This window comes from Colletotrichum navitas (genome assembly GCF_030913465.1).
Source record: "Colletotrichum navitas strain CBS 125086 chromosome Unknown LY79scaffold_1, whole genome shotgun sequence".
Classification (NCBI taxonomy): Eukaryota; Fungi; Ascomycota; class Sordariomycetes; order Glomerellales; family Glomerellaceae; genus Colletotrichum; species Colletotrichum navitas.
In genome coordinates, this window is record NW_026850547.1 from 407,607 (window position 1) to 435,440 (window position 27,834).

A 27,834-nucleotide genomic window follows, 5' to 3' on the forward strand; every position below is an offset into this window, starting at 1 on the left:
CCACCCTGTATCTATTGAACAAATGTTTACTCTCCGGAGGTGCTTCGTCGCTATTCCACTGCGAGGCACAAACTCAAGACAGAGATAGTATTCGTATGGCGGCAGGGACGTGTTCACTGGGATCCATAAATGTACAAGTCCCGCGCCCCTCGAAGTGGGAGTTGGAGTCCGGTACCTCGGAAATATTGATTCGTCCTGTGGTTTTCTGCTTCTGGCGGCGGCAGCAGAGGCGACCGAGCTCTTCTCGCCTTACTTCAATTCATACAGACAGGATAGCCATGTAAGCCCGATTAAGTCGAGAGTGCATGCAGTCTTTCCGTCGGCAGTTGGGGAGGGGGGGGGGGGGGGGGGGGGACATAGTGTACATAGTAATTCTAGTTATATCGACGAAACACGACTTGCAGGTTCGGGAGCTTCTGATGTCGGTTTCGGCTCTTCTCCGAGACTCAATCAGCCTTGTCTTGACAATTGTGGCTTTTCAGACACTTGAATCAGTCTTGATCCACGCATCACAGCCCGTGACTAAGACTCAGCCGGGGGGAGGGGGCTCGACTCAGCTGCAACTCGCTTACTTACCGTTGCTTTGCCTCAGGTCCGCCATGACGTCTGAGCGGTTCCCTCGTTTGCTCGACGATGGAGATTTAAGCTTTTATGCATGGTCCGCATGCCGCCCGTCTTCAGTTGACACCCAGCGGAAAGAAAAAGCCTCGAGGTCCTCTCTGGTCAGAGTTATGCGCCAGACCAGTATTTCTATCTTGTAGCCCAGTTTTCGCATTAACCAGGTCCTAGGAGCGCCTTTTCTGGGTTCCCTGTTTCTGCCCGAGATCGAGACCGACCAAGCCGGCCAAACGAACCGAGCAAGTCGTCAACGCCTGGCATCTTTGAAATCGGGAGCCTCAAGGAAACAGTAGTAAAACACACACATACACACACCCAAAGTACCCCGAGCCGGCTGATAGCGACCCCGTGGTCAGCGGGGCCTTCGCATCGACTTGGTTCATCTAAAGCATGCAGTGAGAGCAGGTCACGACCCCACGAAAAGGGCAGCGACGGTGCTGTTCCCACCCCCCAGCCTACGGAGTGGTCATTCCGGCTGCTGCTGCTGCCGCCGCTCTCTCCCTCGCCCCCCGTACATACCAATAGTGGTTCCAAAGAAGACCGCGTGTTGTGCATGGCGCCGTTTCTTAGAGTTCCGTTTGTTATACTTCGGCATGTGGGTTCTGTGATTTTTTCTGGGTGGTTACGTGACCTCACCGCTGCAAACGAAAGACGAAGCCGCCTGCCTAACAGGCTTCCCTTATGACACCGGGGAGTGGAGCGCTTGGTATTTGATGCACATCCTCCCCAAAACCTACATGCTCATGGAGGTAGACGGACATACATCTCTGTCTTCCACGTCACCTCAGTCTAAAACATCGCGAGGCCACCGTCGCCTTTTGGCTATTGACATACCACCTGTTCTGATCTGCCAATGTAAATCAAAATAATCGGCAGCCGAGTGACCACGTTGCACCCTCTTGGAACCAGAGCATAACGTGTCACCGATCTTGTGTGGTTTGGCAAAAAAGGTACATTTACCTCAACCCATCCATCCCTCTTCCCCTCGCGTCCCCTCCCCCGCCCCGACCCGGCGTGTTGTCATTGTCCACAGTCCTGTACCACCTCAGGTACCTAACGCAGTCGAACCCCTCTCCTGCCCACCAATACCAAACTCCAGCAGCAGCACCGGCCCCCGGCCATTTGACTCTTAACACATGACACTATTTATTATGCGCTATTACCGCCTGGATACCGCTGTCTGACTGCATACGTACAACGAACGACACTATTTATCCTCGCCACGAGAACGTTAAACGTACACGGTCACAGTTACTCACTGCTTCGTCGTGCTCATAGGCAGTTCGATCTCACGCATCTGCGACCAAAAGGAGCTCGTTCGCCCCTCCGACGCTTCACCTCCGGCATCAGAACCCACCCATCACAAATCATCCGCATCCACAGTGGGTGCGCTTCGCATCTCTATCTCCGAAATCAGATCGAACGTACGAACGAACGAACGAACGAACGAACCGCAAAACGACTGACGCCTCCTCCTTGCGAGCAGCCATATCCCGTCCGACGCCCCCTTCCACAGAACAAAAAACCATCATGGCGTCCTTCATCACCAACCTCTGGGATTCAATTTTTGTCCCTGGCCCGACCCCGACCCTCGTTCGCGCCGCAAATGGAGCCTTCGCCTCCCTCCAGGTCCTCCTCGCCATCCTACTCTTAGCGACCTGGAGCATCCACTTCCTTATCCTCTCCTTCCTCAGCGGTTCCCTGTGGTTCGCCATAAACTGGTTCGTTAACGAGCTCGCTGTCCACGCCGAGCAGGAGGCCAGGAAGGCCGAGGCCTCTTCCTCCGGGGTCGGCGGCGGCGGCGGCGGCAACACCCAGACGACTGATGATAGCGACACCGAGGTCGAGGGTGTCGCCGGCGGCCGCGTAGGCGTGGGAAAGAAGGGTGCGGCCGTAGGGAGCAGTCAGGTCGAGACGCCAGAGCAGCAGCGGGCCGTCGACCTGAAGCGTCGGACCGCCGCGGCCGCCGCAGCCGCAGCAGCAGCCGCCGAATCCGGGCCCGAGGACGCGACGAACGGGGGTACGCAGTCGAGTGTCAGCACCGAGGACGAATGGGAGAAGGTGTCTGGGAACGAGAACGAGAAGGACAAATGAGCGTCTAGGTGATGGGCATGCGGAGAATACCATACATACACGAGAGAGAGAGAGAGAGACGACACGCCTAACTTAATCAGCACCACCTCTCGATTGCGACGCGGCGCTAACTTGCGATGTGCTGTGGGGGTTGCAGTCGGTAGCGCGTGGAGGGGGGGGGAACCGCGCACCCGCGCGATGAGATATTCGAGATACCCTTAAGCAAGCTTTGGCACATGGGCTACTACTACTATCACCACCACCAGTATTACTGCAGCGGCGGCTTGGCTGCAATAAAGCGGGCTTGTACATAAGGACTCGGCAGCATGCTTCGTTGTGAGCAGCTCCACGTACAAATATTCACACAAAAGACGTTGCTTTACACACGCATGCTTCTCGCAGGGTTCCATCTGAAGTAAAAAGAAGAAGCAAAAATGGCCATGTATCCAGAAATGGCTGCTGCATACAGCAGAAGCCGGCTGCGGACATACACAGCCAGCCTCGTAGCATTGGTTCCCTACAAAACTCCTAACCCCTTGACAAGCCGCGTCAAACCATTTCTCTCCCTGACGAGCACAAAATATTGAGGTTTGAACTCCCGTCCTCTTCCGGAACGCCGTGCTCAATGCCCATGCTACTCTTATAACGGTGCTCTATTCACACACAGCTCCCGAACCGGGTTACAGGTACTTTAGCTTCCGTGTCGCATACGCCGCCACTACGGCGCATATGGCGCCGATGAAAAGGCACACGGCGATGGCATTGGGGCCGTCGGTACCGTGCTGCTCGTGCTCCGGCGCATCCGAGAGCTCCGGGCTCTTGCCAGGCTCCAGAATCGTGAAGACGATGGTGCTGATGAAGGTGCCGATGAACTGCGGCAGCGTGGTGTAGATGTTGAGGATGCCAAAGTAGATGCCCGACAGCTCGCCCGTGGACGACGTTGCTTGCTGCCCTCCCTCGCCCGGCCCGTGCTCGAGTTGCAGCGGCTGGTCTTGGTCCATCGTGGGGAGCTCGATGTTGGAGTCGGTGGAGAGGCGGCGGTACGACGCCGCGTGGCCCTCGCGGGCCCCGCTGAGCTTGTTGACCTCTATGCCCATGAAGGTTGTCGGGGCCCACATGGCGATGGTCCAGGACAGGCCGCAGAAGGCGACGAGGAAAGTCGCGAAGCGGAAGCTCTGGGCAAAGGGGGCCAGGAACATGGCGGCAGCGAACATGAGGTGGCCACAGATCCAGGCCGTCATGAGGTCCGGCTTGTTCTTGTTCAACTTATCTAGGATCGGGGCAATGGCCTGGGGCGGACGCGCAGTGAAATTGTCGTCGTCCGGGGATTTCACAAGCAGCGGGAGGAGCCAGGCGCCGAGGAAGGTGATGACCGAGTAGATGACCAGCGCCAAACTGCCGATGCGACCAATGTCTCCGAGGGCGTCTTTGGATTCTTTGCCCTCCGCGGGAGCGTCATATCGGAAGTAGGTCTCGCCAACCCACGTGGTGCTGTAGAACAAGAATGGGAACCAGCCGATCCAGGACCAGAACTGGGCCCAGCAGATGGCTTGGATCCGAGGAGGGAGATGAAGCAGCGTCGACCAGATCTGGCGGACCACCTTGAACCGCCCGGTGGCCTTGCGGGGATCGCGCCTCGTCGAGACCAGGACCCGCTCGTTAACGGCCCAGCAGGTAACGCCCGACGAGAAGACCATCAGAAACGTCGCGATCAGGGTGAGCTGCTTGAACTGTGAGTCGCCCAGGGTCGTGCCAAAGATGCCGACCAGGTCGATGGCGCCGGCTCCATAGCCCAACATGTGTCCAATGGCGGACATCCTGCTAGCTTTGTGGGGATCAGCGATGCAACCCTTAGACGGGCCCGGAATTCACTTACACCAGGCGGCGCCGGTCTGCTGCTTCTCAATCGGTAGCGTGTCGACGATCAAGCTCCTTGCGCATGACATGACTGGAGCGAGTCAGCCGCGAAATCCACACTGGCTCAACAACGTAAAGTCGACTCAAACTCACCAGCATTGATTGCGAAATCTACAAAGTATATCGCCAGGACCGCGAGGATGATGGTAACGACCCTGGCGGTCTCCTTCTCGGATATGAAAATTTCTACAATCTCCTTGGTAAACCCCAGCGTCAGCAGGCTGAATGCGACGATGATGGAACCCATGACAATGAATGGTCGCCGCCTGCCCCATTTCGACTTGGACTCGTCGGCGATCGCGCCAACGATGGGCTGTACCAACAGTCCAGACAGCGGCCCCGCGATCCAAACCAGCGAAGTGTTGCTTTTCGTGAGTCCGAGGTTGAGGAGGTACGGTGTACAGTCTAGTCGTCGGGGCGTGTCAGTATAGGGAAGGGGGCTGGTGAAGCCGGCCACGTACATGTCATCTCGATTCCCCATGTGAAGCTGTCGTCCACAAACTGTCAGTATTATAGAGGCGACCGTGCGCAAGGGTATTGCACATACGTGATTCCAAGGGTGTTGAATGTCAAGAGAACCATTCGCATGGCCTCCGAGCTCCCCCTGATGGAGGGCTGGCCCGCCCAACTCGACATCCCCGTGGCCGGATCCTCCTCCAACACGAGGGCGTTGTTCTCTACGTGATCGTACTCGTCGTCGGTGTCGGCGTGGTTGACCTCGTCTCTTGGGTGACCGATAAGGTTGCGGGAACCCGAGAGTTTCGCGTGCGCTTCTCGATGCGCTTGGGGCGGTTTGCGGATCGTGTTCACAACCAAGCGGTCGACGTCATCCACCTGAGTTGTGCTGCTGCTGCTGCTAGAGGATCTCGAGGGCGTCCTGATAAGAGTCGATTTTATGCCCGAGTCGGCGTCGTCGTCGTTGTCCTCAAAGGAAGAGTATGTAGGGTGGTGATGAGGAGAAGGAGAGCGAGAAGGACCTTGCGACGCCGATGAGGTTGACATCTGTACCATTTGAAGGGCCACTACGCAAGCTGCCAAGGGGGACCAGGGCGGGCGTATGTATGGGGGGGGAGCAGGGGGGTGTGGGAGGTTGATGTGGATCAAGATTCGAGTTTAAAAGTAAACCGGGCGTCGCGGATGCTACAGATACATCTACTCAACGCTGGGTGCACGTCATACCCACAATTTGTCTGCTGTTGCAGTGCAGCGCCAGACCGGCTAGTCAGGCTTGAAGGTGCAGTGAGCGAGGGGGTGGGAAAGCTGCTGAGGTAGAGATGGTCAATTAAGCCGGAGAAAGGAGTGATGCCATACGAGATTGACAGAAGAAGAAAAAAGAAGGGTCCAGATATGATTGCGCAGAGCAGGTCTCAGGAATTATTAGGTACTGAAGTGGACGCAAGGGGCGAAGAGCACTGGGGGGATGCATGTCTCGTTTGGGGGGGGGCGAAGAATGTGTACAACCGGCTTCAATGAATCCATGAATAGAGGTAGAATAGAGAGAAGGGAGTGCTTCTGGAAATGAGCCAAGGGAGAAGACGGGCGCTATGGGTGTGACAAGAAACATTGTCCTACTAGGTACTTACTACCCAAGGATACGGGTAGGCGCAGCACAAAAACCAACCCAAACTACAATAACTAGTAGGTAGAGATTACCTTTATTTTCCAGACTTTCTACGCAGCCCATTCCCGGCCCCTCCCCGGATGGAGTGGAGGGGAGGTGGCTTCTAATGTACCTCACTCAGTACGATGTACGTATTCGTACCAAAGTCCGTTTCCTCAGATGGAAGGGAGCTATGGTGATCAAGGACACCTACCTAGATGAGGAACGAGTTGACCCAAGGGGGGTTGTCCAAGATGAGTCCTGCAATAAGCAACTCGGCCTTGCACTGGCTCCAGTAGCTTCTTGGAATGTTGTGGAAATGTCTCTCTAACACGTGAACCGAGTCCACTTATTGAGATGGATCCAATGCTTGTCTCGAGGGGGAGACACTTAGTCAAGAAATAGATGTTCTCTGCCCAGCTGTGTCGTCGAAGCACCGAGTCGCTGACAGCATGCCATACCTACCTTGTACCAGCACAGGAATTCATGACACACTTCCGAAATTACACATTTACACCGATCATATCAAGAGCGAAACGATGGTGTTCCTTCCCTTGATGTCCTGGGGACACCAGCTCATTGTCAATCACAAACTCCTGCAGAGACCCCTGCGCAAGCTGGGGGATACGTTATACGAGACATCTATAAATACCCGAAAGTGCGTTCTGGCTGTTGTGAAGATTAACCGGCGCAATGGTCCCATTGGTGTACAGTGTTCTTGTGCCTTGACAACCGAGACACAGCCAATACGGGTCTCATTTGGTGGTCAAGTAGGTAAAATATGCTAAAAGATAGCAAGCCCCCATCGACTGAACATGGCCAATCTCAAATTCCCATCTGTAAGATCAGTATGGTACTGTAGACAAGTAGGTGCCTAGTTAGGTAGCGTTCCTGGTCTCTGATGGCCCATTGTTGGGTTCCTCTACAAATCAGGCAATGCCGCCGTACTCTTCGGTACCTATGCAGATGCCGCCATGCCCCTCCGGCATCTGCCGTCACTCCGCCCAGAGACTGCCCCGCGTTCGACGGTGTGCCCCGCCATCCCAGCGTCTCTTTGCGGTCCAGTCGCGGCTCCGACATAGGCCAACGTGGTGGTAGTGCACACACATCACACTAACATCGGGCCAACCCACACCTCAAAATTCCCGTCCTCTCTCTTCTTGGTCCGGCTTTTGACTCACCGCAGCATCGAAAGGACACCCTCCACGGACAGCTTCTACGCAGACACGACGTAGGAAACGAAAGTCGCGCAGACTCGACGACTTCTCTGCCCTAAAACAATCTGCCGCTCCCCCTAGGCAGACCAATTGACTCGACATCACACTCGCTACCCTCAACTCTCTGCATCCAGCTGCGTCGTGCGACCCATTACACACCCCCTCGCCGATTTCGCCGCAGAAAATCTCGTCGCCATTGGCTTCACTGCAACATCGTGCCCCATCTATACGCGCCCGACGTTCCCACGTTCCCACCCGGCCTGCAGTTCCGTTTCAACTCGAAGAACACTTTCTCCGCCTCCTGCGACGCTACAATAACGTACCTTGCCTACCATGGATTTGGTGAACCAGTTGGTTTTTACCCCTCCATCTCAACCACGATGAGCCATTTCACGGGCAAGCTAACGACGACGCAAAGCCTAGAGGGCCGGCTCCTGTTCGCCGTGCCCAAGAGTGAGTCAACTCCCCTTCCAGAGTCTCTTCCCTCCAAGAGCGCGTTGTCAAAAGACCCTGAGCTGACGATGACTTCTTTCCGCAGAGGGCCGCTTGAACTCCGCCACGCTCAACCTGCTTGAGGGAGCCGACATCCAGTTCCGCCGCGAGAACCGCCTCGACATCGCCCTCGTCAAGAACCTCCCCATCGCCCTCATCTTCCTCCCCGCTGCCGACATCCCCACCTTCGTTGGCGAGGGCCGCGTCGATCTTGGAATCACGGGCTGGGACCAGGTTCAGGAGCACGATGCCGGCGTCATTGCCAGCAACAAGGCCCGGAGAGCCTCTGTCTCGTTGAACGGCGAGGATGCCGAGCTTCAAAAGGCCGGGGGCTGCGAGATGGTCATGGAGCTTGGTTTCGGCCACTGCAAGCTGCAGACTCAGGTCCCCGAGAAGGGCGCGTATGCGACGACGGAGGACCTGATCGGCAAGACCATTGGCACCAGCTTCGTGAACCTGGCCGCCGAGCACTTTGCCAAGCTGGAGCTTGGTGTCGACTCGAACGGCAACAGCAACACCTCGCCCAAGAAGCTCCGCACCAAGGTCATCGAGCTGAGCGGCAGTGTTGAAGCCGCTTGCGCGCTGGGTGTTGCCGACGGTATTGTTGACCTTGTTGGTAAGTCAACCCAAGCAGATTCGGACTGGTTCAAGTGCTAAAAGAAAGTTCAGAGTCCGGAGAGACGATGAGAGCCGCCGGTCTCAAAGCCATCGACACCGTTGTCGATTCGCAAGCCTGCCTTATCAAGTCCCGTTCGCCTTCAAACACTGAACTGGTCGATCTCATCGCCGCTCGTATCCGTGGTGTCATCACTGCTCAGAAATTCGTCTTGTGCCAGTACAACATCGAGCGGTCCCGCCTAGCAGATGCCAAGGCAATCACCCCCGGCAAGCGGGCGCCGACCATCACAACGTTGGACGAGGAGGGCTGGGTCGCCGTCAGCTCCATGGTCGAGAAGAAGAAGATTGCCCTCGTGATGGACGACTTGACCCGCGTTGGCGCTCAGGATATTTTGGTGCTCGATATTCACAACACTCGATAGACTTGACGTACGTGAAGAGGGAAAAGTTGTACAAAGACCACGAAACGTGTAATGCACCCTGGACCGAGATGGAATTATTCATTCCCCGGAATGAAGCTAAAGAAGGAATCCATAAAGAAGGGATGACGTAAGACTGAAGCTGGGTGATATGCTCGTTCGTTGCAGTTGTGGCTGTGATGCCGAGACGCGCATCGAGCGTCGACATTGCTTGCGTCGCTAGCGTGGCTTCAAAGCTCTGCCACCTGCTTGATAACACATCAGCCTTGATAACGGTTGCCACGCACTGGGCACCGCGCTGATCGGCAAACTACTGCTTATGTTGCGCGTGCGGATGAATCGGCTGGCCATCGATGATTTTTGTGTGTATGTTTGAGCCTGATTGACTTGACTGCGGTTTCTGATTGCGTCTCCTGCTGGTGCTGGTCTCAGTCACAGCTGAGCCAGGTGGGGTCCCTTCCGTCACTCCCGCCCCCTCCCCCCGTCCGCAGCGCGCGTGGATCTGCTGGAAAGAACAATCGAAACCGAGGTGGTGGTGGCACCAGGAACAGCGGCAGCCGATGGTCCAGGCAGGCCGTACCGAATACCTTCCCCGACGCGACCGGGACTGACTTACAATACTTAGGCAACCTATGTCCCATCTCCGCACGCCGTCACCACACCATCGTATCCTCCCTTTCCCAAGGACCCAGCTCACCTCAGCCGCCACGCAAAGAAGCCGTTGGCAACCCTCCGGAACCCGTCTGCGACTGAAAACTCAATTACTCTTCCGTGCTCGTCCCCGAAGACACCGAAGTGATTCAACCAGCGGGACCATGTCGTCATCAACGACAGCCACCAAAGTCGCTGCCACTCGGGGCGGCAGTGACATCGGCGCAATCCGGCAGTCGACACTTTATAAGGTGAGCTCTAACCTATCGAGATGCAGCCGGTGGTTCAAACCTATGTTTTCTTGATACCCAGCCCCTAGGTGCTTGTCCTGCTGTATCGCCAGAATAGAAGTTCACACGTACTCACAGGGCATCGTGACACCCATCATCTTCGTCTCGTTCCTGCTGTCCCTGGCGTGGGTCGACATCAGATACACCATCAAGAGATCGAGAAACTACAGCCAAGAAGGTTGGATGCCTTCGTGGCTGCACAACGTCGTGTACCGGAGCTCTCCGTATCATTCCGTGCAGGTCAGAGACCAGAAGAGCCCAAGGCCTGCAGACGAGAAGGAGGAGTGGTACTACCACAGCAAGCAGAAGAAACTGATGCGCATGGAGGTCGATGATGCGTTCCAGATGCGAGGGCATGTCCTTGTCGTACTGGCCCTCGTATCGCTGGCCGTCTTCTGGGGCGTTTGGTTGTTTTCCAGCTGGCTGTGGAGGAGCGTTGTTAGAGAGACCTTTGATATCTAAACGGAACATATTTTCAAGATGCATGGTGTCGGCCAAGGTGTCTGATTCACGCGATCACTTATCGCAGCCGCGGTCCTTTTTTCCGGTTCTCCAAAGCTTCATGGGATCGTGGTCATAACATGGGACGAACGACTCTGGATGCGACTGCATTGTCCTGCCAGTGCAAATCCCTCCAGGCACACTTGACGGACGAGATGGAATGTCTGACTCGGTACGAGATCGGGAACACCCGATCGATCGTTGATGCATAGCAAGATTGGACCCCAGTCCTTGTCGGAGCGCTCGAAGCAAGGCGTTCCAGTCTTTTGGAGTCTTGTGCTGGACGGTAACTGATTCCGTCCGGGGTGAGGATAGTAAGTCTATCCGCGAGGCGGAATGAGAGTTTGACGTCCTAACTCAGGATCTATATAGAATATCAGGAAGAAGTGGAACTTGAGTAGAAGGGATCTAGAGGCATACTAATAGTATCACAATGTCTGTTTATCAACGTCGATGTCACGAATGGGCTGGATCTCGAAAGGTCCTCATGACGTACGCCCTTTAGGCAAGTAACATGCAACGAGAGGCACTGAATGAGGCTTCGGACAAAGGACATCAACCAGCAGACTTAGAAGCGTATAGATAAAAAAGACGAAAATTCTTCAAATATTTGCAGTAGGTAAAACCGGAGGAACACGGGCAGCGCCTTGGGCGTTTTCAAGATGAAGCTGGGTCTGTGACAGAAACGGGGAGGTACCTAGGTACTGTACTGGAAGGATGCTGCTATTTCCTTCTCCCGGATCACCCAGGACTCTCGATACATGAACTTATCCAAAACTCCCAGTTGTAAATCCATCGGATCTCGCCTTTGTAAGCTTCTCAACTTCTAAGCTCGACATAGAAGTCCCAACTTGACGTGATCTCTCTCGCTTGGTGAGGTTACTTACATCCGATCGAGGTCAGTACCGGCAAGAGTGGGGCAGATCGCGGGGCAAGCTTCTGTGTGCTTCTGTTTCAGCACTGGTAAAAGTTACTATTAGCGAGGGATGGATTTGAAGAACGCCAGCGGCAGCTCTTCCCCTGCCAGCTAATTGGCTGCTAACCCACTGTCGCCTCGGCGCTCCTTCTTCTGAATTCCAACACGCAACCTCGACTCTCATTACGCCTCACGGTTATCGGGGTTGCCAGTATCAGGCCGATGTTCCATCTTCACCTCAACCACCAGATGAGATAAAAGCATGTCCGACCCGGAGCCAGACCGCTGCAAGCAACCCGGCGTCTTGCACGGAGTTGCCGCGCCGCTGAACGACGCGCTGCGAGGAGCACTTTACGCCTCCATCGAGACCATTTACGCGGTTGGTGGGTCCGACACGTCCATCCACCACGCGTCCGAACCAGGCACAGACAAGGGACCTCATGCTGTCGCGACGAACCACGACGCTGGTCTTGAGCCGTCATTCTCGGCCCCTAACCGACATCTGGAGGCTGCCTGTGCACGGCTGACCGAGTGCTTGAAGCGCTGGGAATCGAGGATCGAAGATCGCTCACTTCACGGTCAGGCTGCGGTCTATCACTTCCACCCGCCAAGCAACATTCTGGACTTCCAGAATTGGGTGACGAGCCAGAGCCTGTCTGCTGCTGACGCTGCTCTCGCGGCCCGCCTTCGCACATTATCTCCCAAACTGGGCTTCGAAGTCTTTCCTGTCGTTCTGAAATACGCAGGAACCACCTGCCAGTTCAATGGTTGGGTCCAGCAAATGAACGGCCATGTTGAGCCTGTCTCGGATGAGCAAATCGGCTTCTGGAAGCCATACCAACATGTTAAGCACTCACCGAGCATCTTTCAGTTCAACACCTTTATAGGTTCCACGCTCGCGGAAAATGTTGTTTGCCATGTGGGCAATATTCTCGACGACAGGAACGTCGCTTGGGAAAGGGCTCGCCGCGGCCTATTCTGGCAATCGCCAGAAGAGCAGCGGCAGTTCGACGAAGAACGCAGGGTCCGTGAGGCAAACCCCAAATGGTATCTGAACATCATCCCGGGCACCAGTAGCGATCTGGGCCATTACCTTGCACCTGTTAGTCTCATCTGATATCTGTCTTTAACGTCGTTTGTGCACTATAGTTAACCGTTGTCAAGGCCATGATTATTGTACCTTTCAGCACGCAGCTAGAGGTTGTCAACGTCGCTGAGCAGCCACAGCCTGTTGCCCATATTTGGCGATATCTACTAGCGCAGTGCAAACAATCCGTGAGGTCAGCGGCTTACTTCGATGCCGTGAAAGCTCTGTGCCAGTTTGTGTGGCCTGAAGGAGACGATCCGCCTACGGAGACTCGTGTTCTCGGCATGCAGATCCGAAATCGTCAGGAGTGGATCGATGCTATCGACTCTGGCATCATGGGCAACTTGATCATGGCTTCACTAGTTTTCAAGTACAGTCAGCTTTGTAACGGCCTCACTGCCCAGACTCAAATTGAGCCGAGTCTCGATTACACTTGGGTTTGTGAGAATGCCAGCGTTCATGGCTATTCTGCAGCTGACGTGCTCTATGGGTAAGTTAAGGGTTTCCGATCAACAGATGTAACTGACGTTTACCAGACTCCGCCGCTTCTTATTCAAGCGCAAAAATTTCTTACAGATTGCCAGTATTATTGACAAGCTGCCTGCGCATTCCGCTATCGACCACTCAACCGAAAATGTCTCGGAACTGGTACAATGTACCCTCGACATACTCGACCACCCGGTATCAGCAAGCCATGGTCGGGTTGTGGTCAACTTACTAAAGTTGTTTGGGGACTTCAAGATGTGGAGCGACATGTAGGTGTCTCGCCATTCTTCTGGTTGCGTGGGTGTGCTAATCGAGTGCAGGGTGCAAACGGCCATTGCCAGCGAACCTCGGCAGCTTGATCGACACAGTCAGTTCATGCTAGGATTGCTCAACAGACTTCTCGAGGTGACGAAGAAAGACAAACTTCCTGTTGATGAAGTGACGGCTTTCTATCAACAGTATGCAGGATTGATGAACTCATCACACACGCTGTGGCAGATTCGTCGTCTGGTTAGCAACGTGACAAAAGACCAGCACCCCGAAGCAATTGCGGCTCGAAAGGCTTGGTGCGTTGCTGAGCCGACGCCAGAGCTCCTCAATGATAAATCGGAGCCACCTCCGACAAGTCACAGTGTCATTGCTGGCCTCTTCAGGAACCTCGATCGACTTGGCATGCACGATCAAGCAACCAGCCTGGCAGACCATATTGTCCAAAATGTCGCCGAAATCGAACCTATTCACATGTCGCCCTTGTGGCTGCCGTTATTGATAACACTTCAAGACCTGGCAGATCCTAAGAATCCGGCGTTCCAGCGCCTATTTCAAGCCATCTTCGAGCGTTACCATGAGGCTGTCTTTGAGGACCTCTCTGGTCGACTTGAACAAGACCCAGACTGTATACCGCACATGGCCTCATGCTGTAGCCATTGCCAAAAGCTCGACCCCTATTTCGAACAGCCTCATTGGAAGACTCTTCATCTCGTGCTTCCAAGAGATGTAGTGGATCATATCGAAACTCAGCTTCGCGAGCAAGAAAAGCCCATCAAGACAGTCGTCTATGGCAAAAACGAGGCAAACTTGACGATGCAGCTAACCAAGACCTCGCTATTCAATGAAAGACTGCGTGCGGCTGAGAATTTGCGACGACAAGAGGCGACGAGGACTGTACGGCAGTTCGATCCAGACAGATTGCTGCCTTTCCTGGGGGACAAAGGTGAGATCATGTGGAGGCTCGGGAACGCAGAGTCTCAAGAGGCTCCCGAAAACAACCCTGCCAGATCCTTGGCATCGACCTCCGCCAGCGCTGTTAGGCTGTCGAGACCAAGCTCGTCGTCTGCTTCAGATACGTCCCTGGATTTATTAGAGACGTCTTCAACGAGCCTCCAACAGCCCTCAATCAAGAGCGAAGCGTCATTGGGTACCGAACGAGAAATTGGGAAAGCTACACCAAAGCTTAAGAGCCACGGTGGCCTATACATCATTAAGGCAGAGCCTTCTTCCTCGGGTTCTGACTTGAGAAGACGCCCGGCCCATAAGGATATCCAAGAGTTGTTCAGAGCCGCCACGGTCAAAAAGGAGAAATCTACCCTTGGAAGCAGCCAGGGCCTGCCCAAGACGAGTAGCATTTCGGCAAGAGACCGCCTCAAGTCATTAAGCTCCGTAAAGCGGAAATCTACACCGAAATACGACGAGACATCGGCAGAGCAACTTCGGGCCACTCTGGATAAGGCCCGCTCATTGAGAGTAACGCATGGAAGCAGTAGCGGCGGCAGCCGGGCAGCGTTGAGCTATCCGTCAAAGCCAGCAACCTCTCCGAAGAGAACAGATACGGCACCTTCATCCGAGGCACTGAGGGGCAATGAGCCTGCATCTTCTGCCATCGGGAGATCCAGTTCGCCAAGAGGTTCGCAGCCGCATCCGTCGCCGTCGCTTCGCGGAACTGGGACTGTTGGATTTGTCACGCGACAACCAGGTGCCGTGGCCGGCTCTTCAACCGGCCCATCGCCGCGCCTGGGCTCTCTGACAAGTGGCCTGAGTAGAGGTCTAGGCGCCGGAGCCAGGGCCAGGAGCCCATCGGAAAGTTCTTCGTCGGCCAACAGCAGTACAAGGCCAGACTTCATGGCGGCTATTCTGGACGCGGAGCGTGCGAAGAAGCGGCGACCCGGCTCGACCTGGGAAGTGCGTTCAGCCTTGGGCAATGTGATGGGTTCGGGAACGTCTTCCGGGAAGGCGAGGTTCGACAGCCTTGTACAAGACAAGGAGAATCTCGGACGGCCTTCGGGCTTGTCAAGGAAGCCTCATACCAGCATCGGGGCAGCTGGCAGAGCGAGTGCGGTTTCGGGGGCCCTGGCCGCGAGGTCGCAGAACGTGAGGCCTGGGACCACCCGGATCCCCGCCTCGGCCGGGATCAAGAGAAAGGTGGACAGCAGCGACGACGAAGTCATCGACCTCTGCGGCGACAGCCTTCCGCTGAGTGCGAAGAAGAAGAAGAAAAAGGGCGTGTCGACTTTTGATTTTCTAGACGACGACCCCTTTAGTGAAGATTAAGGGGGCCCACGGTTGGTTTGTTTGTTCAGACTATAGCGTATGTTTCCAAACTCGGCGAGCGCCATCTGGATACGGTTTTATGCATAGCAAATGAGGAGCGCAACTTTTTAGGGGTCAAGGGTTGGACATTGGGCAGAGGCGTTTCGTGGGAGGAATTGAGCATTTCTCGCGGAGCAAGGCTGCGGTGCGGGTTGGACACGACAGTTGGTGCAGACACATCTAGATAGATACCCCAAGGCGATTCGAGGTGCGAACAGGGAACGGTATTTTTCCAGGACTCAAATTCATTTGCTCTATAAATGGAAGCCCATTTCCCAATTTCCATGTCTCCCCCCTCTGTTGGCGCTTGCGCGCCAGGTCGTCGCGAGCAGAGTTCCCACGGGTGATAGCGGGCGATAATCACATTACGTACAGGATATCCGTGTCTGCGTAGCCACTGGTAAGCAGGGTCGAGCGGGAGGCCAGCAGAAGGGGGGGGGCTCACCGATTGGGTGACTGCTCGAGAGCTGGGGCAGCTGGGTGTACTTCTCCTGGAGCACATCGCGGATGCTGTTGAGGAGCTCGACGTAGCTCTGTTGGGCTTTGGCCTTGAGGGCGGTGATGAAGGCGTAGGACATGGCGCCCGTGGCCTGGTTGGCGATGGTGGCGTCGGCCCTGCAGGTCTCTGGTCAGCTGTGTCACGCGGCCCCGAGCCGGACGGGCCCGGGAGAGGGAGTCAGGAGGTTTGGGGGGTTTGCCACTCACGATGTCTGACTGTCCTTGCTGCCGGACCACATGATAACGTCGGCGGGCGATGTGCGAGTCTCCTTTGTCTTCTCGTAGGCGTCATCGCCGGCGATGGCGCGCTTGCCGAAGCTGAAGATGGAACTCGCGACGGCGCCGAGGTCGCCCGAGGCATAGGCTGTGAAGGCATTGAGCAGGCCCTGGCCGGCTTCCTTGGCCAGGTTGGGCTCCTTGAGAACGCCCTTTGTGGAGTAGATGTAGGGCAGGTCGAGGGCGGAGCCCGAGTGGCACGAGTCGAAGATAGCCGTCAGACGCACACCAGGCTGCAAGGGCTTGACCATGATGTGGTGCATCTCGTCGTCGACGATGTGGCCGGCCTCCTTGAAGTCGACGGGGTAGATAACCTCGTCATAGCCGTCGTCCTCGTCGCCGTCAATGTCCTCGGTCTGGCCACCGTGGCCCGAGTAGTGGAAGAAGAGTGAGTCGTTGGGCTGAGCGCCCTGGACGAGCCAGTGCATGGCGCGGAGGATGTTGTTCTTGGTCGGCTGGCCCATGGGCTGCTGCTGGTCATCGGTGAGGATTACCATGTCCTCACGCTTGTAGCCGTACCTTTCGGCGAGGAAGGCCGAGAGGTTCTTGACGTCGTTGATGCAGCCGCGGAGCTCGCCGTCCTGGCCAAAATAGTTGATGCCGATAAGCAAGGCCTTGCGTTTTCCCTGGCAAGTGGAGTACTGGAAGCTGTAGCCCTCAGGGGCGCCGTGGCCGAACTGCTGGGCGCCGGAGGGCGGAGGAGGCGGCGCGTTGCGGTTGCCATGAGCCCAGTCGTTGGAGTTCACCGTGGGCATGTCTTGAGAGCGAGTCAGTATCGACGAGAGGTGAGATGAGAGAGAAACGATACTCACTGGGCCTTCCCTGGTGTCCGGAATTGACAGGGTAGCCATAAACGTCAAGGCCGGGAGGCGGCGGGTGAGGAGGGGGGGCATACCTGCCGACGTAGCTCTGGTCCGGGTACGGGTTAGGCGGCGGCTGGTTGTAACCGTAGCTACCCTGGCCCGGAGGAGGACCGGGGGGCGGGCGATCGTAGCCGCCGCCGTAGCCTCCGTGTTGTTGCGAAGGAGGCGGGCCGGGGGGCGGCTGGTATCCGCCATAGCCTCCTCCGCCGCCCTGGTGTTGTGAGCCATAACCTCCCTGTTGGTAACCGCCGCCGCCGCCGCCGCCGTAGCCTCCGTCGTGACCACCGGCACCGTAGCCGTACTGTCCCGGGTAACCAGACATCTTTGTTGGGGTCAGTTGATGCTGTGTGAGTGATGTACTGGGGTTTTGTTGTGCAACCTGTGTTTTTGTTTACCACACACACACACCCACACGCGCGCGGTTTCTGTGACGGAGGTGAAGTGAATTGCTAGTGACGAGAAAAGGCGGGGTGAGGGCGGAAAATCCACTGTGAGTGAATAAGCGTAGCCTAATTCGCCCCCAAAATTTCCGGCAAGTAGCAAATGGAAAGCTGGTTTTGCAGAGGGGAGGGGTTTGAAGGACGATACTGACTTCGGGCTCGGAAGATTAAGGTGTCATTAAGAATAGAATGCGAAGGGGGTGAGAGAAGCGTGGCGGGGTTGAGATGTGAGCGACTGTCCGCCCTCGAGGAGAAAACGGCTGGTTACATTTGAGGGTCCCTTCAGGTCGGCGTACCTCGCTGGGTACCTCTCTCACTGGCAAGGTGGTATGGTACGGCAGCAGGCGGGTGACAAAAAAAGCCGCACTCACAAATTACAGTGGTTGATTCGAGTGCCTATGCGCTAAAATATAGGGTATATGGGTATTATTTCAGCATCTACCTCCCTACCATATTGTGGATCCCCAAAGCACAGGCCACCTTAAGTCAACTTCACTGAGTGCGGCTTAATTTGGCACCCGCTTGGGCAGGTACTATACATAGGTAGCTTCCCGCGGTTGGGTTGGGAAGGGGCCTTGGGGGGCTCGGGATGGAAGGTGACGGAGGGGCAGCCGGAGAGAGGCAGCCTAGGATGAGACAGGTTGCGGTCGGAGTTGTGGGGTTGGAAGAGGGGCAGCAAGGGGGAGAGCTTCACTCTTGCAACTGCACCAGATTGGCGGGGATGGGGGCGTTTGGTGAAGCGTTTGGACCGCTCGGCTTGGGATTCACACCACCCTCAGAAGACAAAGACGCTTACTCGTTCGATTGAGAGCATGTCGACTAAGGTATGCCAGGAGCTTGTCGACTCAAACGGCTGCTTTGCCTCCCTAATGGATATCAATGAGCTTGTCAAGGCCAAAAACCAACGTCCGGAGAAGGGCAAGCAAGCAACGTTAAACTACACTGGTCATGAGCGAATACATTGAGCTGCTTCAATACCGAGTGCCGAGCAGTGCGAGCTGAGCTTGAATCATTACTCACCACCACCAACATCAGCACACGCCAATTAGACGCAGAAGTGTAGCAGCAGCCAGGCGCACGGGCGTGAGCCCCCCCTCGGGTTGCCAAGACCCAGTTGGCTACCAGTCCCCCCCTTCCCGCAGACAGCTGGAGAGAATGGACGGAAACGCCCAGACCTGCAATCGGGAAAGAGAGGGCGGAGGGCGGCGGAGGGATGCATACTATCGGGCATCTACCACGCCCTCCTCCTCCTCTCCTGCGTCTGTCTCTATCTGCCCGCCTGCCCGCAATGCAATCCGGGTTCCATTTCAGAGGACCGGACAGACGCGGGCCTAAACCGTTTCGAGCAATAGCTCAATGTTGTGGATGCGGCCGCGTACGCCTAGCAGGCCCGCGGGCGGGAATGGCTCGGGCGCCAAGCCCTTTCCCAGGCGTCACAGGCGCTAAACGGCACCGTAGGGCAGCCTGGCGTCATTCCTCACATGCCGGCGATCCTGTGATGCGGGTGAGGTACCTAGGTAGGGCAGGCCAGGACAGGGTACCTAGGTATGTATCCGTACCGCTTGTACCTTTGTGTGCGCGTGGGAGGGACCAGAAAGAGATGATGATTAACAGATAAGCCAGCACTGCAATCTGGTACGGTAGTTGTTTGTATGTGTGTGAAATGTCGCTTGCTGCTAAGAACTCAAATGGAGTGATACGCAGTGAAGAACGTAGCGACAAGCATCAGCTCAGTCTCGAAAAGCATGGGCCGTTCTCGGTGTCGGCATCCGTGTGTATCTTTTTTTTCTTTACACCATGGCAAAAACAAGCTGGGAGACGGCAACAGGGTGGTACTAGGAGACAGCCATTCAATCAGGCTGAGGCCGAGGCGAGACACAGATACGAGGGGCTCTCTGCCTTTCCTCACCACCCATTTTTCTTCTCTTCCCCTCCCCCCTCCAAATATTCACACTTGAGCAACAAACGATTGAGCCATCTGGCCCGTTGCACGCAATTATACCAGACGAACGACCGAAGCCGTGGCTGTCATCGAAGCTCCCTTCGCACGCATTCCCCATTTCACCCACACTGCGTTCACTCGCTTCCCGACCCCGCAAAGCTCAAAAATGGTCCGTTTTCGCCTGCGACGCCGATGAAGCTACCCCCTCTTCCTCGCTTTGCAGCCTCAGATATAACTCTGCTCTCGATAACCGAAGGCTAATTTTATGCAAGGCTCCTCCGTACGGTCTCACTGAGGCAGAGTATAGAGATTACAAGGCAGTCTTCTCCATATTCGTAAGTTGCGACGACTCTGCTCTGCCCGCGTCAAGTTTCCCCCGCAGCGATTTGATTATCATGACCTATCGCTCCTTGGGATGAACATCTCTCGCTGACAATGGTGCTTTGCCCATGAAACAGGACCGCGATGGTACAGGTTAGTAGCCCAGTCCGGCTCGACTTGGCTCATTATTCAATTCCGTCACCTACCCCGTCCTCCCTCCTTCTCTCCCCGACCGCACCGCGCGCATTTGCCCCCCCTCACGCGACAGCTTCCGCACAGCTCATGTTACCCCCCGGTCCCCATGGCTAACATCCGGCACCAGGCGCCATCAACGCCGAGGAGTTTCAGATCGCCATGAAATCGCTCGGCCTGAACCCCAGCATCAAGGAGGTCAACGAGCTCATCGCCGAAGTCGACCCCAACAACGATGGCGGCATTGATTTCAACGGTGAGCAGTCCTCCAAACAGCCAGGCCCGGCGCAGCGCGGTCCCCATGCGTCATCGCATCCACGGGCTGTGGCCGACCCGAGCACCCGTCAACTGACAGGTGCGCAGAATTCCTCCAGCTCATGAGCGAGGCCCCCGCGCCGTCGAGCAAGGACTCGGACACCAACAAGGAGCTCGTTGCCGCCTTCAAGGTCTTCGACAAGGACAACAGCGGCTCTGTCTCGCCCTCGGAGCTGCGCCAGGTGCTGTTGTCCCTCGGCCAGCGCGCCACCGACGAGGAGATTGAGGAGATGATCAAACACGCCGACCTGGATGGCAATGGTTCCATTGACTGTGAGCAGAACCCCCTCCCCCGTTCCGATGTCCCCGTCCTTTTTTGTTTCGCGGTTTGTATCTGGCAGGTTCAGGTTCGCCCTGCACCACCTTTCGCTTCCCCAACACCGCCCCCACCCCATATTCTTTATTTAACAGCATTCACTCTTGAAAGATCCATGGACTGACGTTAAAAAAACACAACAGACCAGGAATTTGTTCAGCTCATGGCCCCGAAAGACGGCAAGAAGTGAAAGAAACTAAAGAAATGGATAAGACTCGGTACGGAAGGGATGCCAAAGCGTAGGCGAACATTTTGACGGGGGTTGGGTTATCTCTAGGGGTATTTCTTTAGTTACGGGGACAAGATAGTGGTGGAAAAGGGGGGGGGAAACGCACGACACTTGGCTGCCTTTTGATACCCTTTCCCCCCGATGAAGGCACATTGAGATGGAAAGGTTCGGGCAGCGGTTTGCAAGGCGAAGACAGACTTGGCAGGACAGACCACACGACAAACACATACGCACAACATACACACATTGAAACCCAATCAAACATGCGTTCCCACGATTGTGGTTGGCTACTCTGTGAATTGAATGGTCTCTTTGGGTGGGAATCGGTTGCTTTGTTTGTTACTATCTCCGAAGATACAAGGCAGTTGCGTTTCCTTCCGCAGCGAAAAAGGGCCCGTGAACGTCCCGCCCCGGGTGACGAGGAGAGGGGGGGGGGGGTAAGCGAGACGCAATCGCCATGGGGGAGTAATCATAAGAAGGGGGAATAGTCGATGGAAAGAAGAAAAGAAAACCAGCCGAGGGTCCGATGTCGTGTAGCCCGTCCATTATTCCCCCCATTGCACGAAACAAATCTGGGCGCGCAGGTTGGCAATTTTTGCCATGTCGCCCGCCCTGAAGTCGGAAATGACAGGGCGATTCGCAAGTCAAAAAGAAGTCGCCCTCGTGTGCCCTGACCCCAGCGCGCGTCTGCCGCCCGAGTCACGATCCCGACCTGCCTACCCTATCCGTACCGTTTTCCCCCGACGCAGGGAGCAAAAGAAGTTAAGGCCATGGTCGCATCCAGGGCGGCGGTTGTAATGGTGGTATCTCTTTGTTTGGATTATTTGTCACACTCGGGATTTCTTGTTGTGGTATTGGCGATTAGAAGCAGCAGGTCAGGCATTCCAGGCAGCACTCGCAGGTCTCTCCGCAGAGCCAGCAGCAGCAAAGGGTGGCGATGCTATATTAAGAAAAAATAAGGGGTTAGTCGACGATGCCGTTGGGCGATAGAAGGGCCGCTGATACTCACCAGCCGTAGAGACAGCCCTTGTCGTCCTTCTTCTCTTCCTGAGGGGGGGCCTGACCCTGAGGAGGGTAGTACATCTAGACGGGCATGCTGTCAGCTGCCTGCGCATCGAGGTTTCCTGCGAATAACGAGGGAGGACTTACAGGCTGCTGGCCGGGAGGAGGGTAGCCCTGGGGAGGGTAGCCACCTTGAGGAGGGGGGGCGCCATAGTAGGGCCTGGGTGAGCGGCGCTGGTCAGTCTTGGCGGTCTCGCGAACTGGAGGATGAGCGCGCGCTGGGGGGAACTCACTGCTGCTGGGGAGGGTATCCAGACATGTTAATTGAGGTTTACGAGGGAGTTGTTGATGAGGCGAGGCTGTTGTGTATGGGGCTCGCGTAAACAAAGCGAACGTTGGTGATGGTGGGAGATTGCGCGGGAGGGAAGACGCAAAAAAAGGAGGGAAAGAGTGAAGGAGGTGGAAAGATGCGAATTCCAGGCAGGGGGTGATGGAGAGGATAAAAAAGAATAAACTGGAAGGGAATGGTGAATCGAGGATGTGAGGTCTGCCGGTCAGAGAACAGTCATGTTTATTACCTACGCAGGTCACCCGTTGCCGGGATCATAGCCCAAGATTCAAGGCACTACTTAACTACCTACCTACATATTACTTCGCCTTTCACCTAGGTTCTCCTTACTCCTCTGTCAGCGAGTCGCACTTCGTTGCGAACCGGAGTACGGTATACGCGCGTTACGTGTAAGCCACTTCCATCTTAGGGGATCCGAGGGTCTTACCCTCCTCTTTGGTCTACCGTATCTTGGAAGGGTCCATAAAACAAAAAGGGGTCCCCGCCCCACTCTTATATTCACTCTTTCGGGCCCGCAGATCGCTTGCACAAGTCATTACTACGTGTGATGGGTAAGTAAAAACTCCCTAACAGGTAGTGTGGAGTTGTGACCCACGTACGCTAGACTCTCACTGGCCAGAATTATGATGGATGTGCACAAGAACCTCAAAGTACCGTCGCTGAGGTAATCAAAAAAGCACAGCCATATTTACCTGACGAGGGGGTTAAACTTTGGCCCGATACCATAGTAGGCGCAAGGAGGTTCCTTCCCAGCGCGCTGCACAACCAACCAACCAATGCCCACCTCACCTCGTTCAATGTTAGCTCGCAAATGGTAAAAGGAGGGCCAAGCGAAGCAGGGGGGTAACAACGGGGTTCTTCTAGGATTCCGGGCTCTCGGCGGTGGGTACCTGGTGTAAGTTTTCCTAAGCATATCGCGGATTGGACAGCAGAAACTTGGACAGAGTTCGATGCTCAGTCCAAGGCGGAGCACGGGATGACTGTTCATCTAAACTCTGTGTTATTTCTGTATCCATACATCATAGGCGCACGCTGTTGAGCAGGCAGTCCCCCGTCCGTCGAACCGTAACGCAGACTGAGTACCGGATCTCAAGTGGGCGACTTGATGGACAGTGGTGGTGGATATGTCGGCATCGAAGACGGTAGCCAAGCCCAAGGATTTCTCTTGGCCCTCTCTTGGCAGGCGTACGCGTCCACGTCGAAAAGCGTTAGGTCAAATGCAAGCTCCTCCTCGGCAGCCCATTGAGAGCGGCCTTGAGACCCGTTGCCAAGCCTGGGTGGACGGTTTGCAGTCTCCTCTTTCTGAGACCATGCCTTGCGTTGCCACACGTCGGGTCATACGGACAAGATAGCCAACGGCTCAGCGGCGTCTATTCACAGACGGCCACGACCGACGATGGAGTGCCATCTGCCTGACAAGACGCGCGAGAAGTACAGCCCCCTTTCCTTGTCTTGTGTTCGTCCGTCATCGGGTCAGGCCACTGTGCATGGCTGCATAGTTGACGAGTGACCATTACCGTCTGCATGGACGTGGCATTAAGGTATGAAGAGACGGGCGGCAATTTTGTCTGCCCGATATCTTTTCCTGAGACGGTTAGACTCAACCTTGCTGCAAAATCGTTAGCCCCACAGGGCCGACTACTCCAATGAGAAACTCAATCCATCAGGGGGCTTCAGGTCAAGGCTAAGCCGGATATGGCGCGGGTAAGCCCTGTTTAAACCACTCGGGCGGGCGGCGGTTGGCAGGGCGGAGCTCCGGTGAGGCCCAGCACTGCTGTCATCCCCCTTCATACAACGTCCCCAAAAATTGTGAAGCACGTCTCGAACTTGACATTCTCGCTCCCCCGCAGTGCCCCCGGTACCGCTTTCCGCTCCGCTCACTTGACACACCCATACACGTAGGGACATGTCGGGCCCCTGCATTTTTTAGTACCGCGGATTCCCGGCCGGCGGTTACCCTCTCAGCTGTTTGTAGCTTGTACGGATACCTAGGTGATGGCTTGTGGGAGGCCTCCAATCAACGACCATCAATCGTCATCCGCCAGGCAATATACCTACCTGTGCAATGTAGTTGTGTAGGTGTAATTGTAGTTGTGTTCTCCGCCCTTCTTCCTCCTTGCTGGCGAGCCTCATCCACCGTACCTAATCACCTCTGCTCCATACGCTATATGGAAAAGGCTCCGTAACGATATAGCTAGCTACTGGCGACAGTACCTAGGTGGTGACTCCTCAGTGAACGAGGGGCCACCCGCACCCGCTTAGATGAATGCCTTGCGAATGCACAAAGTACCTACCTAACCAGGCTTCAGTATTCGCCATTGCTGGGGCAAGTATCATTCAGTTGATGGCCTTACACAGGAATGTCTAAGCACAGAAGAGTGCCCCTCACTCCTGAGGCAAGTGCCTTGGCTTATCAGATGAGTGCAGCGGCATAAGCTGTCATCCAACCTCACTCGCCCCGTACCGTACCTCGTCCGACTGGTCATCGGGGAGGGAGCCCATCGGTGACCTCAAACACGTCTCTCTCACACACGGGGACACACCCCCACGCGGACACTGCGCATGCTGCGCATGCTGCGCGCCGCACTCTGCCCGCCCGCAGCAAGCTTCACTTCACACCCCATAATTCAATAGCGAGGCATCCACTGATGTGATCCACGTCGCGGAGCCTATTATATTTCTCTCCCGCAGTATAAGAGCCCCAGTGCCAAGACGTCTTGGCGAACTTCCTCGCGACTCGCAGTTGACCCTCCTTCCTCGCTTGGTTCCCTCCCGTCTCCGCCGCCTCTGCTCTTTCCTGAGAGGGCCTACTAGCCATTTTTTTTATTGTCCATATTTTCCTCCACCTCTTTCCCTTTTCTGTTTTCTTGCCGCAGACTCCTCGACCGCCCCAGAATAAAGAAAAGGGCTTACGCAGCGCTGCGCCTTCCCACGTTGCCCCTCAATATTTCTCGGCCTCTGCCGTCTCATCCGTCCTCCCCGCCTCTACACCACTCAACCCAGATATCTCCATCCGCCTTACCAAGTCATCAACCTTGCCCTACGCGTAACCCCTATCAACGAGAAAGAACCACCATGTCTTTCTTCAAGAAGCTCACCAAGGAGTTTGAGGAGCTCAAAACCTCCTTCTCCGACGACAAGCCTGCCGAGAAGAAGGACAACCAGCAGCTCCAGACTGGTAAGTGATCCGCATATTAACTACCCTGCCCAAGAGGAGGGAGCATGTCATCTGTGTGTTTTTGGATCATCACAACTCACATGCGTCTCTGCCTGGCTGTCACGACCTTGCCGTAATTATCGTGGTCCCGGTACCGGACCGTTCTATGCCTTCCCCTTTACCTCGATGCTGGCCAGAAGCAGAACCCATCCAAACACAACTGTCGTTGTGATAAGGTTACTGACTCGCACGGTTCCTAGGCGAACGCGGCTACGGTGATCACTCGCAGCAGCAGCAGTACGGTGGCTACGGCGGCGCTTCCCCCTCCAACAACCCCTACCCCTCGCAGGCACAGCCTCAGTCCGGCCCGGGCTACGGATACGGCAGCCAGCCCAGCTACGCCCAGACCCCGCCTCCGGCTCCCCAGTCCGCCGCGCCCCCAATGGCCGCCCCACCCGTCTCGAGCGGCTGGCTCGTCCAGTGGGATACCAACCACAACCGCTGGTTCTACGTTGACCAAAGCACCGGCCGTTCTCAGTGGGAACACCCGTCCCCTCCTACCGGTCCCCAGGGCGGATCCTCCTACGCCCCGCCTCCCGTCCCTTCCTCCGACAATAGAGCTTTCGGAGGCGACCAAGGCCACGGCTACGGCGGCGCTGCGCCCTATGGCCAGCCCTCCTATGGTCAGCCCTCCTATGGCGGTGCTCCTGCTCCCTACGGCCAGCAGGGCGGTACCAACCCCTACGACGACAAGGACAAGAAGAAGAGCAACAGCAGCGGCATGCTCCTCGGCGCTGCCGGTGGTCTTGCCGTCGGTGCTGTTGGTGGCGCCCTGATCGCGAACGCACTTGGTAAGTCCATCAACCGGGGGTATTCCCTCTGGCTTGTCGCTGCCTCCGTTTGGAAATTTTACTGACCGTGACTTCATAGATGACTCGGATGACGAGCACAAGGCCGCCGCCGCTGCAACTGCCCCTCAGCCTCAGTACGGCGGCTACCAGGACCCCTATGCCGACCCCGACATGCCTCCGGCTGTTCTCCCTGCCACTGACGCAGACGGCTCATCGGTCTCGTCGAGTGACCGCGAGGATGTTCAGGATGCCAGAGCGGAGTATGAAGAGGCTCTTGCTGACGCCGCCGACTCGGACGCCAGCAGCAGCGACCACGAGCGTCTCGAGGAGGCCAGAGAGGAGTACGAAGAGGAGTACGAGGAGGCGTACGGTGACGACTGATAGACATAACCACAACCGGGCCTCGAGAGTGCGTGCAGCGCAGTCAGGATGGTTCAGACTGGGTTGCGAAACTTACTATGACGACTTCATGATAGGAATTAAGATGGCTCAGTCTTGCGTGGCAATTGGTATGGCAGCAAAGCATGCTTCGGCCTGGTGGTTTCGGAACAATCGTTGGCTTATCTCATGGCTCTAGCCCTCTAGCTAGTGCCTTTGTGAAATTTCAAAACACGAGACGCGTTCTTGGTCTCCGTGTGATTCACTTCACCCAAGACCACCTCGACCGAGTGAGATATTTCCGTGTGACCAACGCAACGGATTGTGACAGTCATGAGGAGAGTGACGATGATGGCGTCTAGCTTCTGCCTCGGCGAGAGCAGCAAAGGGGAAGACAGCCAAGATGGTGTAGGCAGGCAAATATAGAGACCATACGCACGACGGTTTACATATGCATCTCTCCGCCCACCCCTCCCCCGCTTCCTACGTCCGTCAGTCCTCACGCGACGATGATGGTGATTGGTGAGCAGGTGGAAACCCGAAAAGATGGGTCGAGGGGCTCGTTATTCAAGGCAGGGATGCGATGATGACTTGCAAGTCTGGTTCTTGGCTCGCGCCATCCATCCGTCCCTGGAGAATGTCTCGGTCATCCCTTGACATCGTCGGCCGCCGTCTGCTGCGTTCGAGAGACGCGCGATCTGGGTGAGGACTGGGCGCGACTGAGCCGGCCGGCGATGAACCAGATCGGTAGAGAAGGTCTCAAAGCCGTCTCATTGGCTCCGGCCCCCTTTTCGTCGCGACGTTGGCCGATGTTTGTTTTCTTTCCTCTTTCTTTTTTTTTTCTTTTTTTCCCCCCATGTCAGACGGAGAAGCATGGACACAGAGAGACAGAAAATTAGGCTCCTTGGTTCTCCCCAAGCTCGTGAGACGGAGGGGCGTGAACGGCTGGGGCTCGCTGAGGAAGTTGGTGGGCAGGCCAAGCCGAGGGTGAGGATAGATGGAGATTTGGGTGGGATGGGGGGGGGGGGAAGACGGCGATCCGAGTCGCGAGATGAAAATGCTACGTCCGTTCGGATCTGAGCGAGCAGCTGAGACGGCGGGAGTGAGCTGAGGTGATTTCGATTGAGCGAGACACAGCCCTCACTTCTTACACATACACACACGCTTCGCTCACTCACTCACTTACACGCGTCTACAGGCCACTGACACACAACAAACGCTTTCTGGCCCCCAG

At 55.9% G+C, this 27,834-nt stretch overlaps 9 protein-coding genes across 9 annotated transcripts; 7 read left to right on the plus strand and 2 right to left on the minus strand.

The window, feature by feature from the left end:
- Nucleotides 1–2,148: 2,148 nt before the first annotated feature.
- On the plus strand, nucleotides 2,149–2,712 carry LY79DRAFT_503504 (ER protein Pkr1; the record flags this gene model as incomplete). The annotated part of the gene is made up of 1 exon (XM_060553401.1): nucleotides 2,149–2,712. The coding sequence occupies one exon, from the start codon at nucleotides 2,149–2,151 to the stop codon at nucleotides 2,710–2,712; it is 564 nt and encodes a 187-aa protein (XP_060420540.1).
- Nucleotides 2,713–3,371: 659 nt separating this feature from the next.
- On the minus strand, nucleotides 3,372–5,244 carry LY79DRAFT_504138 (sucrose transporter; the record flags this gene model as incomplete). Its single annotated transcript, XM_060553482.1, has 5 exons — nucleotides 3,372–4,516; nucleotides 4,568–4,639; nucleotides 4,702–5,013; nucleotides 5,070–5,095; nucleotides 5,156–5,244. 5 exons carry the CDS (start codon nucleotides 5,242–5,244, stop codon nucleotides 3,372–3,374), a joined length of 1,644 nt encoding a protein of 547 aa, XP_060420541.1.
- Nucleotides 5,245–7,752: 2,508 nt separating this feature from the next.
- LY79DRAFT_532379 (ATP phosphoribosyltransferase) lies at nucleotides 7,753–9,333 on the plus strand. Its single transcript, XM_060556289.1, has 3 exons — nucleotides 7,753–7,878; nucleotides 7,964–8,533; nucleotides 8,587–9,333. The coding sequence occupies exons 1-3, from the start codon at nucleotides 7,806–7,808 to the stop codon at nucleotides 8,955–8,957; spliced, it is 1,014 nt and encodes a 337-aa protein (XP_060420542.1). The 5' UTR covers nucleotides 7,753–7,805; the 3' UTR covers nucleotides 8,958–9,333.
- Nucleotides 9,334–9,769: 436 nt separating this feature from the next.
- Nucleotides 9,770–10,357, plus strand: LY79DRAFT_664431 (uncharacterized protein; the record flags this gene model as incomplete). Its single annotated transcript, XM_060562885.1, has 2 exons — nucleotides 9,770–9,856; nucleotides 9,974–10,357. 2 exons carry the CDS (start codon nucleotides 9,770–9,772, stop codon nucleotides 10,355–10,357), a joined length of 471 nt encoding a protein of 156 aa, XP_060420543.1.
- Nucleotides 10,358–11,484: 1,127 nt separating this feature from the next.
- LY79DRAFT_654596 (uncharacterized protein) lies at nucleotides 11,485–15,700 on the plus strand. The gene is made up of 4 exons (XM_060562652.1): nucleotides 11,485–12,414; nucleotides 12,477–12,889; nucleotides 12,936–13,154; nucleotides 13,206–15,700. Exons 1-4 carry the CDS (start codon nucleotides 11,575–11,577, stop codon nucleotides 15,430–15,432), a joined length of 3,699 nt encoding a protein of 1,232 aa, XP_060420544.1. The 5' UTR covers nucleotides 11,485–11,574; the 3' UTR covers nucleotides 15,433–15,700.
- A 131-nt stretch (nucleotides 15,701–15,831) lies between these two features.
- On the minus strand, nucleotides 15,832–17,929 carry LY79DRAFT_645587 (caspase domain-containing protein; the record flags this gene model as incomplete). The annotated part of the gene is made up of 4 exons (XM_060562444.1): nucleotides 17,058–17,929; nucleotides 16,177–17,002; nucleotides 15,917–16,086; nucleotides 15,832–15,857 (listed from the first exon to the last, which is right to left on the minus strand). The coding sequence occupies exons 1-4, from the start codon at nucleotides 17,428–17,430 to the stop codon at nucleotides 15,832–15,834; spliced, it is 1,395 nt and encodes a 464-aa protein (XP_060420545.1). The 5' UTR covers nucleotides 17,431–17,929.
- Nucleotides 17,930–19,209: 1,280 nt separating this feature from the next.
- LY79DRAFT_532398 (uncharacterized protein) lies at nucleotides 19,210–21,141 on the plus strand. The gene is made up of 6 exons (XM_060556290.1): nucleotides 19,210–19,659; nucleotides 19,763–19,825; nucleotides 19,949–19,964; nucleotides 20,134–20,259; nucleotides 20,367–20,591; nucleotides 20,778–21,141. Exons 1-6 carry the CDS (start codon nucleotides 19,657–19,659, stop codon nucleotides 20,822–20,824), a joined length of 480 nt encoding a protein of 159 aa, XP_060420546.1. The 5' UTR covers nucleotides 19,210–19,656; the 3' UTR covers nucleotides 20,825–21,141.
- Nucleotides 21,142–22,413, plus strand: LY79DRAFT_532404 (uncharacterized protein). Its single transcript, XM_060556291.1, has 3 exons — nucleotides 21,142–21,803; nucleotides 21,873–22,085; nucleotides 22,159–22,413. Exons 1-3 carry the CDS (start codon nucleotides 21,634–21,636, stop codon nucleotides 22,187–22,189), a joined length of 414 nt encoding a protein of 137 aa, XP_060420547.1. The 5' UTR covers nucleotides 21,142–21,633; the 3' UTR covers nucleotides 22,190–22,413.
- Nucleotides 22,414–24,871: 2,458 nt separating this feature from the next.
- LY79DRAFT_654599 (uncharacterized protein) lies at nucleotides 24,872–26,603 on the plus strand (the record flags this gene model as incomplete). Its single annotated transcript, XM_060562653.1, has 3 exons — nucleotides 24,872–25,392; nucleotides 25,632–26,222; nucleotides 26,302–26,603. The coding sequence occupies exons 1-3, from the start codon at nucleotides 25,290–25,292 to the stop codon at nucleotides 26,601–26,603; spliced, it is 996 nt and encodes a 331-aa protein (XP_060420548.1). The 5' UTR covers nucleotides 24,872–25,289.
- Nucleotides 26,604–27,834: the final 1,231 nt, after the last annotated feature.